Here is an 18,330-nt window from a genome sequence, read left to right on the forward strand (position 1 = left end):
TAAATTTTGTCATTAACTCTATACAATATTGATGGTAAAATTTTTGTTGCTCGTGGAAGCCGTTTGATAGGCAACCAGCGATTGGGATGGAGCCGTGAACCGCGTTATCCGTTTAGTCTCATAGACTGTTTATCAATAGTTTTGTCATTCAGTACGAAAAGATATTTTAGATGCGAACTCTATGTGCTTCACACAGTGTTTGAACTAAAACTAAGCGTATTTCTGAAACGACCAACACACGAGCTTTCGTACAATGCGCCACAGCCAAGTAGAGATCGTCTCTGTAAGCCTAGTGTTATTCGCTGCCACCTAGTGGTCAATCGGGATAAGTTTAGTCTTATATGAAGGGACGACAGATGGCAGCAAAAGGGCAACTTCATAAAGTAGCGTTTCATCCACGTTTACAACTCGTTCCGTTACCTAGGAAACGAGTGTTCATATCGATAAATACCGCTACTTGTCACATGTTCCGAAGTTTATGTTACGAGTATGGCTGCTGTTCTGCCAGATTCTGATAGCGAAGACGAATTACCACCGGGATGGGAAGAAAGAACCACGGTTGACGGCAGTGTTTACTATGTGAAGTATGTCGAACTACGATCCACTTGCAGCAAAATACTTTAAACAGTTTGATGTGTCGAAAATTTTGACAAACTAGTTTTTAATGTGTACGATTATCGCATCATTCGTAACTTTGGCACGGAAAGCATGTATCAACTGCATCTTCTGATACGATTCGTAAGCTGTTACTTTCTTTCCCAAATAACACTTTAAAATAATCTGTGAAGCCCCATAGGAATATGTTTTATACACGTCGTAGAAGATCAACTCCGATGATAAGTAGCAGAAAGAATGAAAAGAGATGTTTAAGCGAAGTAAAAGTATTAGTTCCATTATGAGTACCTAGCAAAGTAATATCTATTTGTTAATAATAAATTTGTGTAGATCCTATACGTACTATGACATTGGCCTTCTGATGACATTGAGAGTTATCTATCATTGCAGTATTAAAGGAAAGAGAAGCATTAATCCGTTCTCTTCAAATTCATGTATTCGGATATTATCATGCTTATCTTTCCCTAAAATTAATTCAGATAAATGTTGTGAGCTGTTTAGGTCCACCTGGGTAAGTGCGCTGTCTCGTAGCAGCAGCTGTAGCTGCTATTCATGCAGTTTCTTCTTACAATGATGACTTATTTGTTAAGCGTCAGTTCAGTTTGGCTCTTGTCCCACAATCACAGGGAAAGCTGATGGTGTAACAATTAATGTGCATGATAATTAATCTGCATGATAAACTGATAGATTAATCCACATAGGCCAACTAAAATTTCCAACTCGTGAAAAACGCCATTCTTTTTCTCTTTGCCAGCAGATCTGGTATTTTATGTGTGGTTATAATATTTCTGTCATCAGCAAAGACTTTTTTTTTTTGTTTTTTTTTTTTTTTTTGTATGTGATATTGTGTAGAAAGTCATTATTGTACATGAATAATATCTGTTCTAAAGTGCTGCCCTGAGAAATTCGTAGGCTATATTGTTATATTTTGGGACTGAAAAATGTTTCTAAACCATGATATTCCCTTTGTTGGGCTTGTATCATTTTTGCATCTTGGTAGTCAGTCCTCAAATATGCCTGTCTTATTCACCAGTTTCTCAAATGTGTGGCTACATCCCTTTCATTTCTACTTTTAGATTTAGTCTGTCCTGACACTACCACAGCATTCTAAGATACTAGAAGGTAGGAAGATTGAAGCAGTTGGCAATGAAGTCAAATAGTGATGGAATAAAATTCAATTTTCTCTCAAGTTTCCTGTGTCTGGACATTCAAATGGATGACTATCTAACCTACATAATATTTTAACCAGGAGGAAGCTGTCATGATATTTTTAGTAGGAAATTGCATTGTCTTAGGAAAGATAATGTGATAGTTTCCAGTTATCCTACACGTTGCAGTACTGCAACAATTAAGTCATCTTGGGAAAGCCTGCAGAAGACAAACAGTTGCCATCTGTGACTAATAGAGGAACTGCTACATTCCTCTAGGATGAAACAGAATTTGATAACAATAAATCAGTGGTAGGTATAATAAAGTAATCGGCCTTGGGCAATAGAGTAAAGGATTAGGGTATTTGCAGCAAACTTTCCAGAACGATCTACAAAATCAGTTTTGTGTAGGATAATATCAAGTTGACATCAAAAAGTATGCTTTTTTATGTGTTATGACATTTGTAGACTCCTGTTTTTGTAAAATTAAGAATTACAAAGTTAGCAAAGTTTACAAGGCATTTGTTGTATTTGCTACCTATAGATTGGGATATACATCAATCCCAGCATCAGATACTTCACTGTAGTGTTTCTTGGTCTCCCACATTGCTTTCCGATGTAAATCTTTTAACTTCTATTTCGAAAAGTCCAGCACACACGGTACTTTAATTTTTCACATTTATTCACAAAAAACTGAGTCAATCAAATTCTGTTATCATTAAGCCAGGATTGAGTAAAATCTTAGCAAATGCTAATCCTGTCATGGGAGTTGCAGTCACTTGTATAACCTTTTAACAATGCAATTAGTACTAAATTATGCAATAAATAGGAGAGAACCATCAAAGTTGCAATGTTAATTTTCTTTGATACTTGATGATTAGTACTGAGCCTAAGCCACACGACTATTCATTCCAGTTAAACGTATCTTTTAAATTAGTGCAGGGTTGAAGTTCATTCAACTAACTGCATGCTCCATGTTATTGCATAGGTTAGTGGATGATTTGATAATGAACTTAGGCTTGAAACAAATCATGAAGTAATAAAGGAAATTAGTATTGCAACTTTGACTGTTCTCAGCAACTTTTGCATAATTTGGTAAATCATACAGTTATTGACATCATGTCTCCTGGAATCCTGGAAACTAGTAAATGAGATTAGTGTTCATTTCTTTATTAAAGTTACTATATTATCAGTTTTATAACAATTGATTTCACTACCAGATTTGTGTTAAAATTTGCTTGACAATTTAGACTAACACAATTAGGATGCTGATATTTTTTTTTTTTTTTTTTTTTTATCAACCCCCCCCCTCCTTTATTTTGACAAAATTACCAAGCTTTACATGTGTATTGTAATTTATTTCTTTTTTCTTTGGGCTTCCTCTCCCCAAGGAAACTTAAATATTGATTAGTGTAATTACCTCTCCAGTTAATACGTGTCTCCAAAATTCGATGTCACTATGTGAAAAATATATGAATTATGTTAACAATACAGTTTTTTATTTAACCCTATTATTATTTCGCTTTGTCAGCTATTTCATTTACAGAATAGTAAGTGTAAATAAACGAAATGTTACAGACAGTTGATTGTTGTTGAATAATACTAATGGAACTTAAAGATTACTTACGAAAAGAAGACAGTCAGTCACAACAAATTATGTACATCTCACACCCCTACAGGTTTTTAATTCAGCTATATCTTAAGCACTGCCCATTCACTTTGTTTACTACAGCAAATATTTTGCTATCCTTTGCATGTACAATTGCTTCCAATTTTTTCTGAATACATAGCAGATTGTGCATTTATATTGACATGAGACTGACATTCTTTCATCTCTTGCTACGAAACAAGTCATCTGGCTGCTGCTCTCTCATTAGCTATATAGAACCAACAGCTGGCACATCCTGTGCTGTGCCTGTCATATCTCACAGTAAGTGCTGACTACATTGCTGTGCAAACCATGTAAATATAGCACTTGCCCCAATTAAAATTTTACCATGTGCTAGCTGATAGCTATAAAATGCACATAAACGATCAGAAAACTAAGCTAATCATGTGAATTTTTCTGCATCTGAAGTTGAACAGATAAAGAAGAAAGGTGCAAGAAAGACAAAGAAGAAAATGCACACGAGAAAAGGGCTTTGCTTCTATAGAAACATTGGTTAATAGGCAGAAAAAGATTCTTGGAAGGGTATATTTTGAGACACAGCCCTGTATTGGTGGGAAACATGGACAGTGCAGAAGACAGAAATTTAACAATTGCAAGCTGTGATAAATACTGTGTTGTTGGTGGAGCCTGTTAAAGTGAAAAAAATTTGTTAGAAGTCACCAAATATAAGGCAGATTGTAAATTATGAGACCAGCAGAAGTCATGCTAAAATGAAGAGAATTGATGGCATATGAGAAGAATGGGAAATTGTAGCAAATTAATCTTAGTATTAATGATCATAGTAACTACTACTTTGGAAACTGAATTATGCTACTCTCAAGACATTATATTTTTTCTGGTAGGATCTGATCACAATGAGGATAGATAAACATTTTGAATTGGCAGCACTGAACTGTCAAAGCTAGACATCGATAAAAAGTTAGTCATTCTGTACACGTGCCACTATACTTTTGATGTTGTGAACACACTCTTTCGTTCTTCCTTCCTTCCTTCCTTCCTTCCTTCCTTCCTTCCTTCCTTCCTTATTAGATGAAGTCCTGGAAAGAGTCTGACCTCAAAAAAATATAATAATACTTATTTATTTCATTTATCTACCCTAGACAATAAATACTGTATGGATATTGTCCAAATGTACAAGTATGTGTGAATTAAAGTAAAACTATTCAAAAGGAAATTAAACATACAAATATATATGTAAAGTAGTGCAAACCAAATAAGTCAGTCTCATACAATACACAGTAATACAACTTTATATACATTTATGTTTATGTTCCTCCCCACATGAACCATGGACCTTGCCTCAGCGATACAAATAGCCATACCGTAGGTGCAACCACAACAGAGGGGTATCTGTTGAGAGGCCAAACAAACGTGTGGTTCCTGAAGAGGTGCAACAGTCTGGATGATTGACTGATCTGGCCTTGTAACACTAACCAAAACGGCTGTGCTCTGCTGGTACTGCAGACGGCTGAAAGCAAGGGGAAACTACAGCCGTAATTTTTCCCGAGGGCGTGCAGCTTTATTGTATGGTTAAATGATGATGGCATACTCTTGGGTAAAATATTCCGGAGGTAAAATAGTCCCCCATTTGATTTCCGGGCGGGGACTACTCAGGAGGACGTTTTTATCAGGAGGAAGAAAACTGGCGTTCTACGGATCAGAGCATGGAATGTCAGATCCCTTAATTGGGCAGGTGGGTTAGAAAATTTAAAAAGGGAAATGGATAGGTTAAAGTTAGATATAGTGGGATTTAGTGAAGTGTGGTGGCAGGAGGAACAAGACTTATGGTCAGGTGAATACAGGGCTATAAATGTAAAATCAAATAGGGGTAATGCAGGAGTAGGTTTAATAATGAATAGGAATGCGGGTAAGCTAATACAAACAGCATAGTGAACGCATTATTGTGGCCAAGATAGATACGAAGCCCACGCCTACTACAGTAGTACTAGTTTATATGCCAACTAGCTCAGCAGATGATGAAGAGATTGATGAAATGTACGATGATATAAAATAAATTATTCACATAGTGAAGGAAGACGAAAATTTAATAGTCATGGGTGACTGGAACTCAATAGTAGGAAGAGGAAGAGAAGGAAATGTAGTAGGTGAATATGGAATGGGAGTAAGGAATGAAAGGGGAAGCCACCTGGTAGAATTTTGCACAGAGCATAACTTCATCATAGCTAACACTTGGTGCAAGAATCATAAAAGAAGGTTGTATACATGGAAGAAACCTGGAGATACTGGAAGGTCTCAGATAGATTATATAATGGTAAGACAGAGATTCAGGAACCAGATTTTAAATTGTAAGACATTTCCATGGGCAGATGTGGACTCTGACCACAATCTATTGGTTATGAACTGTAGATTAAAACTGAAGAAACTGCAAAATGGTGAGAATTTGAGGAGAAAGGACCTGGATAAACTGAAAGAACCAGAGGTTGTAGAGAGCTTCAGGGAGAGCATTAGGGAATGATTGACAGGAATGGGGGGAAGGAAATACATTAGAAGAATGCTTTGAGAGATGAAATAGTGAAGTTAGCAGAGGATCGAGTAGGTAAAAAGACGGGGCTAATAGAAATCCTTGGGTAACAGAAGAGATACTGAATTTAATTGATGAAAGGAGAAAGTATAAAAATGCAGTAAATGAAGCAGGCAAAAACAAATACAAACGTCTCAAAAATGAGATAGACAGGAAGTGCAAAATGTCTAAGCAGGGATGACTAGTAGACAGATGTAAGGATGTAGAGGCTTATCTCACAAGGGGTAAGATAGATACTGCCTACAGGAAAATCAAAGAGACCTTTGGAGAAAAGAGAACCACTTGCATGAATATCAAGAGCTCAGATGGAAGCCCAGTTCTAAGCAAAGAAGGGAAAGCAGAAAGGTGGGAGGAGTATATAGAGGGTCTATACAAGGGCGATGTTCTTGTGGACAATATTATAGAAATGGAAGAGAATGTAGATGAAGATACGATACTGCATGAAAAGTTTGACAGAGCACTGAAAGACCTAAGTCGAAACAAGGCCCCGGGAGTAGACGACATTCCATTAGAAATAATGACAGCCTTGGGAAAGCCAGGCCTAACAAAACTCTACCAACTAGTGAGCAAGCTGTATGAGACAGGCAAAATTCCCGCAGACTTCAAGAAGAATATAATAATTTCAATCCCGAAGAAAGCAGGTGTTGACAGATGTGAAAATTACCGAACTATGAGTTTAATAAGCCATGGCTGCAAAACACTAATACGAGTTCTTTACAGATGAATGGAAAAACTGGTAGAAGCCGACCTCGAGGAAGATTGGTTTGGATTCTGTAGAAATGTTGGAACATGTGAGGCAACACTAACCCTATGACTTATCTTAGAAAATAGATTAAGGAAAGGCCAACCTACTTTTCTAGCATTTGTAGACTTAGAGAAAACTTTAGACAATGTTGGCTGGAATACTCTTTTTCAAATTCTAAAGGTGGCAGGGGTAAAATACAGGGAGCGTAAGACTATTTACAATTTGTACGGAAACCAGATTGCAGTTATGAGTCGAGGGGCATGAAAGGGAAGCAGTGGTTGGGAAGGGAGTAAGACATGGTTGTAGCCTATCCCCAATGTTATTCAATCTGTATATTGAGCAAGCAGTAAAGGAAACAAAAGAAAAAATTTGAGTAGGAATTTAAATCCATGGAGAAGAAATAAAAACTTTGAGGTTCGCCGATGACATTGTAATTCTGTCAGAGACAGCAAAGAACCTGGAAGAGCAGCTGAATGGAATGGACAGTGTCTTGAAAGGAGGATAGAAGATGAACATCAACAAAAGCAAAACGAGGATAATGGAATCTAGTCGAATTAAATCGGGTGATGCTGAGGGAATTAGATTAGTAAATGAGACACTTAAAGTAGTAAATGAGGTTTGCTATTTGGGGAGCAAAATAACTGATGATGGTCGAAGTAGAGAGGATATGAAATGTAGACTGGCAATGGCAAGGAAAGCGTTTCTGAAGAACAGAGATTTGTTAACATCGAGTATAGGTTTAAGTGTCAGGAAGCTGTTTCTGAAAGTATTTGTATGGAGTGTAGCCATGTATGGAAGTGAAACGTGGACGATAAATAGTTTAGATAAAAAGAGAACAGAAGCTTTCGAAATGTGGTGCTACAGAAGAATGCTGAAGATTAGATGGGTAGACCACATAACTAATGAGGTGATACTGAACAGAATTAGGAAGAAGAGGAGTTTGTGGCACAACTTGACTAGAAGAAGGGATCGGTTGGTAGGACATGTTATGAGGCATCAGGGAATCACCAGTTTAGTACTAGAGGGTAAAAATCGCAGAGGGAGACCGAGAGATGAATACACTAAGCAGGTTCAGAAGGATGTAGGCTGCAGTAGGTACTGGGAGATGAAGCAGCTTGCACAGGATAGAGTAGCATGGAGAGCTGCATCAAACCTGTCTCTGGACTGAAAACCACAACAAATTATAAAAATTCATAGTCTGTTTTTCACACACCTCTTCTTTCGTCCTCCCAAAACAGTAAGTCCTTATATACAGTACAATGACTCGTAAAGATTTTACATTGGAACCATCTGCTCATTAGATACACAATAACGAAAAGTTTTATGTGATAAATATAGGTGTTGAGGATGAAATTAGAAATAACTTCCTAAACATGTTGAATCCTTCTGGCATAGCACAAATGGTAAACACAAATTCTACAGTATCACTAAATTTCAGCAGACACCATGCTCTTACAAATATCAACAGAGCAAATTGTAAACTATTTACCAAAGATTTTGGCCCCCCTGATCATTACTGTCAGATACAAATCTAAAGACAGCCTTGGTAAAACTCTCTTAACCTGAGGCCTACAAAAGGACCTCTGAACATACAATGCACACTTTTTGTAGGGAATTGGCAAATCAAACTTGGGATAAAGTGTATATGGAAAGCAATGTAGATCCCATGTTCTCTTTTCTAAAAGAAGCCATTTCAATAGCAACAGGTAAGGAAAATATAAGGGGCAATCAAATTTTTGTTCAAATGCCATACAGTCCAGAATTGATATGCCAATCAGGCAAAATCAACATGAGCATTGAGGTAATCATCGAACGGAAGAACTCATTTTAAGGTAACTGTTTCTAAAACAACATGTCCTGCTGCATGGAGAAGTCTGCAGCTACTTGCTGTACATCCTCATCCAACACGAATCATCGACCTTTCGAGTCCTCCTTCAATTGGTGAAGACCAGATAATCACACAGGGAGAGATCAGGACTATAGGGCAGGTGCTAGTGTGCCTTCCACTTGCACTGGCGTAACTTACGTGTTATGGCATTTGTGATATGGGGACATGCATTACCACAAAGTAGCAGCACCTCTTGGTGCACCAATCCGCAACAGTGATTTTCAACCAGTGTGCTGCCCCATATACATTCTTCATTCTGTGACATGTGTATCAGTATTGGTCCTGATCGGATGCATTTGGTGATAATGTCACTGTAGTTCATGTTTCTGCATTTACCGCATGTACATCAGAAAGACACAACAAATGCCACCCTAATCCCGTGCCTGCATGTCAGTGCTTATAAACCCGCGTCAGATTTATGACAAATTGCATATCTGCTGCACAGATACAAACTGGTATACAGCAGGGTACTATGTGCTGCAATAAAATTATGTAAGATGTCATAAAACATGAAACAAGAAAAGGCAGCTTACAAATCAAAGATTGGAGTAGAGTAATACAAAATCCACAGAAACTAACACATTTTGTAAATAAATCACTGTTGTACTGGTTTTACAGGGAACTTGCAACAAAATATTCCAAAAACACATCTAGCACCCATAATGACCTGCACAGCAACCACAATATTGATGCTTCCCACATCGGAGCTTTAAGTCAGGAAGACTACAAAAAGGGGGAAAAAAGAAAGTCAGCAGGCATAGACAAGGTTCCAGTCACTGTCCTAAACATGTGCATATACAGTGTTAACGAACATCACATGAGTCCTTTAGTTCAGTGTTGTTTTTTTTTTTTCCAGGTACCTAAAGCGCATGAATTAGTCCTTACTAAACCAAGATAATCTAGAGAGTATAGAAAGCTATAGACTAGTTTCACTACTCTCGGTGCTCTGAAAGATAATTGAATCAGTCATGAAAGATGAGCTAATGAGATACCTGAATAAATACAACCTTTGTAATGAAGCATAGTTTGGTTTCTGAGTTAAGAGAAGTGCAATACCTGCCATTAGAGCTTTCAAATGTGGGACTTGAAGCTCTTAACAAAGCTGACTGTGTCACAGACATATTCTTAGACTTGACACTACTGACAATAAAATACTGCTCAACACACCAAAAGCACTAGGTGCAAGAAGAATAACAAATTATCTGGATGATGATAATATGCAAAAAGTTGAAATAGTTCACACTTCTCTTTGTGATATTTTTTTAGTAAACAATTGGCAGGCAAGAAACATACAAACATAAGACGTCCTTCCTGGATCAAATTCCGTTCTTATTATAATAGACATGGGGAGAATTCTAGTATCTGTTGACAGATTATCACAGTCACTGATAAAATGCCAGAGCTCATAATAGAGAAGGCAAATTAAACCCTAGAGAATGTTTACAAATTGGGCTGTATGTAATAGGCTAACATTCAACATAAAGAAAACAGATGGCATGGACTTCAGCATAAAGGAGGAAAACAACTTGACACACGAAGCATAGATGCAAACATATAGATTGTGTAACAAACATAAAAACAAAATTTTAACCCCCCAGGGGGCTCACCACTCTTTGGTGAGTCCAGGCTTGGCTGCCACGACACCCCAGCCATTGCTGCGCCTTTTCCCTTGTGTGCTGCATGTCTATTCTCCTGTTATTCTTTTTCCGCTCATTTGGGGAACATGTCTGGGGTATTTTTGGAAATGTGTTTTTGATTTTCAGTAGCCTAACATCAAAATAGTCTCTCCAATGTTTTTTTCCTTTCTTTTTTTGCTCATTTTCCATCTCGTATCCTTCCTCTGCCATTGTGTTTGAGGTTCCTCTTTGTTTCTTCTACCTGCTTGTGTGCTCCTGAGGGCAGACTTACACATCTAATGCGTAAAAGGTGACCGGGTAATGCATAATTCCCAGGTCCAGGTAGACAGGTAGCGTTTGCGTGTACGCCCTGGTACAGGCCAAGCCCATGGAGGGGTGACAGCCTGAGCTGTTACCTTTCCAAATTGCCAATTGATTCCTCTGTCACGAGTTCAGAGCCCCCTCTGAGGGGCCCCCCAGTTGGAAGGAGTCTGCCATCGGAGACGCTAACAATCATGGGGAATTTTCTCGATATGAGCCAACCACCAACTCAGTCTACGTCTACTAACGCAAGCGGAATGAGGCTAAAGATTCCAAGACTCTCCCACCTTAACCTTGGCTCCTTCTGGTATCGCGAATTGAAGGTCAGTCTTTGCTACGGTTAATCCATTTATTATTCAGAAAGGTGTTGACACAGTTGCCGGCCATGTGAAATACTGCTGTCATTTATGCAGTAGCACTTTACTTTTGGAAACTAATTGTGATTATCAAGCACAACAACTGGGTGCAGTTTCACTCCTCCACAGCTATCCTGTTTGTGTCAAGTCCCATCAAACACTGAATTCTTCATGTGGTGTTATTTACACTAGGCTGCTTGATGGTCTGACTGAGGAAGAAATCCAGATTCAAGCCTTTGATCAGGCCATCACTGCAGTTCTTTGGCTAATAAAAAAGGTTGATGCATCCTTCATGCCTGTATGCATTCTTTTTCTGACATTTGACAGAGTAGTGCTTCCATCAAAGATCAAAGCAAGCTGTGGAGTCATCACGATCCAACTGTACATTGCAAACCCGATTCTCTGGTACCAGTGTCAACATTACAACCACATTCAAATGTCCTGTTGAAACCTGGCCAAATGTGCTACTTGTGGTAGGGATGCCCATGAGGGCGATTGACCACTTCCTCCTTCCCGCTCCACCAGTTACAATGACGACCATGCAGCCTCATTCTGAAAATTTCCCATGAATGGAAAAGTGCCTTATCCTGTTACTCACAAGTTGTTGATTACTCAGAAGCCATGCATTTTAGCGTACTTACAGTACTGTTCTTGTTACACCTAGCTCCACGAAGGACACGGTCACACAGACTTGCGACCTCAAATTCAGCACCATGGTTGTAAAATCACCCAATGTCACTGTAGCATCCCCATCTTCTCCTCTGACTGTGTACCAACTCACCAAATTTTCCCTTCTGGCAACGAAATCACCTGCTACACATCAGGCAGGTCAGAAAGGACAGAAGGAATACTCCCATGAAGACTTTTTATGTCCCTACAGCCAACAGACACCTGAGTGTTCAGCTGCAAACTGCAAAGACTCCAAAAAATGAAACAGTCTTCTCCTTCACCAACTCGGAGATCGTCTTTGACAGTGTCCTCCTGTTATACCCTCACCTGGCCTATGTCCGTTTGGGCAGTGCACACCACCAACTGTTTCTATGCCCTGAAATCTGCTGCCCAACCCTGTGAGAGTGCTGACACCTCTGTAGATCTCATTGAGAAGGATCATTTAGCCTCTGCACCCTGTAGCACTGAGTCTTTGAAGTCTGGCACTCGGCAGCTGCTGAGGTGACAACTCTTCATTTTTTTACCCTCCTCCCCTCTCCCCATCATGATTCTCCTCCAATGGAGTGTTCACAATGTTAGATCCAACAAGGAGGAATTACTACTGGTCTTGGAATCACAGCGTCCACTTGTTTTATGCCTCCAGGGAATAAAATTGCTCATCTGGGATGATGATCATAGTCAAACCATCTCACTGACCATCTGCCTGCAAGCTGTCGCAGTCCACATTTTCCTTCCTCACTTCACCTTTTCTCTTTGTACCATCTACATCTCTCTGTCATCTGGTGTCATGAGGCTGGACTTCCTCCAGCTTATTGGGCAACTCCCTCACCCTTTTCTGCTGCTCGGTGACTTTAGGGCACACCATCCCTTTTGGGGTCTCCCAGGACCTGTCAGAGAGGTGCCCTCTTGGCTGACTTTCTCAGTCAACTCTACCTCGTATGCCTTAACACTTGAGCATGCACATTCCTTTCAGACTCCACCCACACCTATTTCCATTTGGACCTCTCGTTCTGCACTGCCCAGCTTGTCCATCATCTTGAGTGGTCCGTTCTCTCTAACACATACTCAAGCAATCATTTCCTGTGTGCTATCTGTTTGCTGACTCCTACCCCAACTATGAGTAGACCCAGTCGGCAGCTTTCTAAGACCAACCGGAGGCTTTACTCCTCGCTGGAACCATTGACGAACATTTCCCCTAGTTGTGATCCCCAAGTAAAATACTTTACAAAAATTGTTGTTTTCACTGTAGAACCTTCCATTCCTTGCACTTCACCTTTACCGTGCCGTGTCCTGGTCTGTTGGTAGACTGAGGCGTGCTGCAATGCAATCAAATGTGGAGATGTGCTCTCCATGTTTTTAACCATCGTCCTATAATGACAAACTGCATTTGTTCTAAACAGTTGCAAGCCCAAAGTCGTTGCATTCCTCAAGGTAGTGAGAAAGCTTGCTGGATTTCATTAACTATTTCTTTTAACAGTTCCACTCCCTCTTCAGTCATGTGGAATAACCCCCAACAGCTCTCTGGGGCCAAGGTCCATTTCCCAGTATCCGGCTTGACCATAGCAGATGGTGTCATAGTGGACCCTATTGCTATCTCCAACACCTTGGGCCACTATTTTGTGGAGGTTTCAAGCTCCACCCACTATCATCCTGCCTTCCTCCATTGGAAATGAGTTGAGGAAGCTTCGCTGATAACCCTCACCTCTCAGAATTGCGAATGTTACAACACTGTATTTACTGTGCGGCAGTTAGATCATGCTCTCAAGCACTTCCTCCTTCATACGTACAATCATATCTAGGCAGATGGCACATTTCCCAGATGCTCGCATGAAGCCACTGTCATACCCATACCTATACCTGGTAAGGACAAACACCTTCCTTCTAGCTACTACCCCCTTTCTCTCACCAGCTGTGTTTGCAAGGTGATGGATCATATCATTCATGCCTGGCTGGTATGGTGACTTGAGTCTCGTAATCTACTAATCACTGCACAGTGTGGATTTTGAGTGTGCCATTCCGCTGTTGGCAATCTCATCATTTTGTTAACCCATCTCATGAACAGTTTTCTGTGGAAATACCAGACTGTGGCAATGTTTTTTGATTTGAAGAAAGCCTAAGACCTCTGTCGAAGGACTGGCATCCTCTGTATTCTACAGGTGGGGCTTCCGAAGCCACCTACCCCATTTCCTTCAGGAGTTGTTAAAAGACTGAGTTTTCAAGGTACGTATGAGTTCTGCCTTGTCGAACACCTTCACCCAGGAAAAGTGTGTGCCCCTCAGGATTACGTTCTGAGCACCGTCCTCTTTGCTATCGCCGCTAACCCTGTTATGGTCCGTCTCCTGCTAGGCATCTCCAGTTCCCTTTTCATTGATGATTTTGTGATCTCTTGCAGTTCTCCATGGCTGTCTCCATGGGCAGTGTCTTCTGTGGCGTCTCAATCGTCTTTGCTTGTTGAGCGTTGGCAATGGCTTTTCCTTTTCCCCTTACAAAACCATTTATATGAATTTGTGGCGGCACAATGGGTTTCTCTCACCGTCTTTACTTCTTGGGCCTGTTGCTCTTCCATTCACTGAAACTACAAAATTCCTGGGGCTCATGCGTGATAGGAAACTTTCTTGGTCCTCCCATGTGTGTTACTCGACCGCCAGCTGTACACTGTCCCTCAGTGTCCTCAGCAGTATTTTCTGGGGAGTGGATCGGACCGCCCTCTTCCTTTTGTACTGATGCCTTGTCCTTTCAAAAATAGACTATGGGGGTTTCATTTATGCGCCTGCACATCCATCGATCCTACGCCATCTAAATATAGTCCACCATTGTGGCATCCGTTTGGCTACTGGCACCTTTTTTCACTAGCCCAGTTGAGAGTCTGTATGCAGAAGCTGCTGAACTACCACTGTCATGCTGATGTGATGTTCTCCTCAGCAGACATGCATGCCCTTTTTCTGCCATGCCTGGCCACCCATCCTACACCTCCTCCTTCGATGACTCCTTTGACTGCCAGTATGGGGCAGGTCCCTATCTCTGTTACTTCCTGGAGTTCACTTCCAACTACTGCTCCAGCAGCTCAAATTCACACCACCTGCCACTTTCTTGATAGATGTGAACCCTTCACCACCTTGGCTTTGTGCAGCGGCCCATGTTCGTCTTGGACTTCATTCACTCCCTAAGGACACTGCTCCGAATTCTCACAAGTTTCTTGTCCGCCACATGGAACTTAGCGGTAGTACCTTTGTGTACACTGATGGCTCTCAAACTGACCGTGGTGTTGGATGTACCTTCGTCATGGGCCCCGACTATTTTCGGTATCAGCTTCCTTAACACAGCTCTGTATTTACAGTAGAACTCTTTGCCCTGTATCAGGCCACGCAATACATCCAGCGACTCCCTTAGTGCCATTCAGAGCTTCTATGTGCTGCACTCAGTCCCTCCCTTAGTGCAACAGGTCCAACAGAGCTTCCACTTGTTCCCTCCTGATGGAGCCACTGTGATGTTTATGTGGGTCCCTGGTCATGTCTGTCTGACGGGAAACAAAGCTGCTGACACTGCTGCCAAGGCTGCAGCCCTCCTATCTCGGCCTACTAGTTCTTCCATTTCTTCCCACGATCTCGGTGTTGCCGACTGTCAGCAGGCGGTGTCCATTTGGCATCCCTTCATGGGAACAAGCTCCTGGGAATTAAACCTCTCCCAACTGCTTGGCTGACCTCCTTTCTGTTCTCTTGCAATGAGGAGATCATTTTAGCTAGGTTGCATATTGGGCACTATTGTTTTAGCCATCGCCATGTGTTAAGTGGTAATCCCCAACACTGTGTGCTCATTGTCATCAACCTTTGATGATTTGCTAGTTCTTGACTGAATTCCCTTTTTTAACCACTATTCTAATTTATATTTGCCATCTGAGTTACCGGTCGTTTTAGTGAATGACATACAGGCTGTTGACCATGTTTTATTTTTTATCCATCATAGCTATATGGTAAAGGACATTTAATCATTAGTTCAGGACCTCCACTGTGTCAATGGTGTATTTTATGGACCTTCATCAAAGAGGAAGTCCTTGTTTTTAGCTGTCTTTCCTTCTGTCAATTGGGCTTAACATGTAATCGCTTTTTACTCCTTTTTCATATTAATGTTCTAAGGTTCTGATACGGATGCATATCACCTTAATTTTTTTACAACCTCCCTCCCCCCCTCCCCCCCCCCCCCCCCAAAAAAAAATAAAAATAAAAAAACAAACAAACATAACATTTTTAAGAATAATTTTCACTGTCAGTTAATATGGAATGAACACACAAAGTTACTAGCAAAAATAATGTCATCAGCATGTAATGCTCTGAGAATGTCATCAGTGTGTAACATCCAATGTCTTGTGGTGACATATTATTCCTATGTCCACTCAATTCTTATTTATGTAGGTATGGGATTCTTTTTTGAGGGTCAAAGTCACAAAACATGGAAGCAATTTTCAAACTGCAGAAAAAACCATAATAATAATAACTGAAGTTAGCACGCAGGCTCATAGTAAAGAATTATTTAAGAATCTGAGTATTAGTATGCATCAGCCAAGTGCATCTACTAATCTGTTGTGCATATGAAGGAAGACATAAATAAGTAAGTGATTCCACTGATAGTTCTGTACCTAATCACAGAACAGGATCCAGTTTGGACCCACATTTACCAAGGAAAAATGAACAAAAAACTTGAAATAATGTTTTCTATCATGGAATAAAATTGTATGATAAATTTCCCTAGAAGATTTGTTATATATGTCTGTTTAAAAAGGACCAAGAGTAGGAATTAATAATAGAAGAAGACAGTTATGACACCCTGTCATCTTACAATACTTGATCACAATGTATTTTTTTTTACAAGACAATCATGTCCTATACTAAAGCCTTATCGTTCTCCTGAGCTCAACATCTCATTCATGGATTAGGATGAGAATGAGGATGGGGAACGGAGGGAGGTGGGTGGGAGTCGCTACTCAGTTTTCCAGATAGAGTGAAGCAAGGACCTGGGGTGTGGTAACATGTTTATAGTCCTGGGGACAGTTTTGTGGACAGACTGAAAGGAGTGTGAAGGGTTTAGCTACATGTTTGTGGTCATGAAGTTACTAGCACATGTTCATAGCATGTGAGCAGTGATAGTGGAGAGAGACACAAAGAAAAACTATTTTTTATGTTGTAAATAGAGTAAGGAAAGTTCTGGCAGAATGTAAATAATTTATAAGTGAAGGAGACCACTCACCAAATAGCAGAAACGTTGACTTGTTGATAGGCACACATAAAAGGGACTGAAAACTTTGCTAGCTTTTGGAAGAAATCCTTTGATGAGCTCCACATTGTGGCCAAAAACAAATTTGACCACCTAGTAGCACAATATGCAGTTGAGCACACGTTCAACTTCAGTGGCTGCATCAAAAGCTGTGTTTTGTGTTGTGGCCTAGAGAGCCATGCCACTTAACATGCCCCAGATAGCAATAATAAATGAACTTTATTTACACTCATAAATTGAACACAACAAAACAGTCATTTGGACTCCAATCAACACTGCTTATTTCCTATCCACTGATAGCCACTGATATACCTCTGAAGGCATCATGACAAGGGTGATGGCAGTGCAACCATATCAGTGGAAAGTGGTAGAGCTTGAGGACAGTCCAGAAGATAGGTCCCAGAGAAAGCAGAAGCTCATAACTGGTCAGAGGTAGCGTGGCTACTGCAGAAAGATGGGCTCCATCGGCTGGGCCGAGGACATGTCTGTCGTAATCCGGGAGTGTGACTGAGTTGTGCACTAGCAAGCTATGGGTGCAACTGATGTCGGGCCCAAAATGGAAATCTTGGAGAATGTACCTTGGAATGGAGGCATCAGTGGCCAGTATGCTGAACTCAAATGACAGGTGGAGTGAAGATTTGGGCACAGCTTGTAGCAAAGACCTGAGCAGCTGGTGTGCAGAACTCAGGCGAGATGTGGAGGACTCAGGCTAGACATGGAGTGAAGGCTTTGCATGCAACTCAGAGCAAAGGCTGTTCTGGGCAAAGGGAGCTCCGATTCACGGACAGGCAAAATATGATCAGCACTTTCCCAGAGCAACTTGCAGTGTGAACTGGCCCTGGTCAGCTAAGTGGCATCCGTTACAGCTGCCCGGTGGAAAAATCCCACTGTCATGATTGGGAGGCACGTGATCTGTGGTAGAAGAATTGATGCCCCCGATGACAGCACTAATTGTAGGGCCTCTAGCAGTGTGTTACCATGGTGGGTGCGGGAGGTGCAGTTGACAACAGAAGTGGTGTACTTATGTTATGGTTGTACTGTTTATCCCGCATCTCCATAGCAGGTATTGCTAGCAGCCTGGAGGGGCAGCAGCCTGTAGTACAGACCTGTGTTGCGTAATGGTGGATCCCAGGGGATATAATACCCCTTTTGCCTTAAAAAGAGGTGGAAAAGCCATCTCGAAGGTGAAGGGGCTGCCAGTGGGAGAAGATGCCATGTGATCAGTGGAGCAGAAGCACCATCAGCGGGCTTTGGCGACCAATGAGGGGTCAATGCTTAATCAATGGTGGCAACCCAAGACACGCCAATGCTGGCTAGACATCCAGTATGGCATTGATGTGGACAACTCGAAAGGCTGTCATGTTTGGGGATCTGGAATTAAACAGACAGGCAGGGTGCTCATCATTTAGGAAGGGAAACTGGCTGTCTGGATGCTGTGATGAATACACAACCAGGTGTGGCCCAGGGTTTTACATCGCAGCTTCCAAGAATAC

The 18,330-nt window shown here is 40.9% G+C and overlaps 1 protein-coding gene across 2 annotated transcripts in view; it reads left to right on the forward strand.

The window, feature by feature from the left end:
* Positions 1 to 400: 400 nt before the first annotated feature.
* Positions 401 to 18,330, forward strand: part of LOC126483773 (WW domain-containing oxidoreductase) — a 145,759-nt gene continuing 127,829 nt past the window's right edge. The window contains exon 1 of one of the 2 annotated variants that reach the window (XM_050106927.1): positions 401 to 584. In XM_050106927.1, the coding sequence (XP_049962884.1) occupies positions 490 to 584 (95 nt within the window). In that variant the 5' untranslated portion in view covers positions 401 to 489. The remainder of the gene's footprint in view (positions 585 to 18,330) is intronic. The other variant, XM_050106926.1, reaches the window with a different exon arrangement.

This window comes from Schistocerca serialis, chromosome 6 (genome assembly GCF_023864345.2).
Source record: "Schistocerca serialis cubense isolate TAMUIC-IGC-003099 chromosome 6, iqSchSeri2.2, whole genome shotgun sequence".
Classification (NCBI taxonomy): domain Eukaryota; kingdom Metazoa; phylum Arthropoda; class Insecta; order Orthoptera; family Acrididae; genus Schistocerca; species Schistocerca serialis.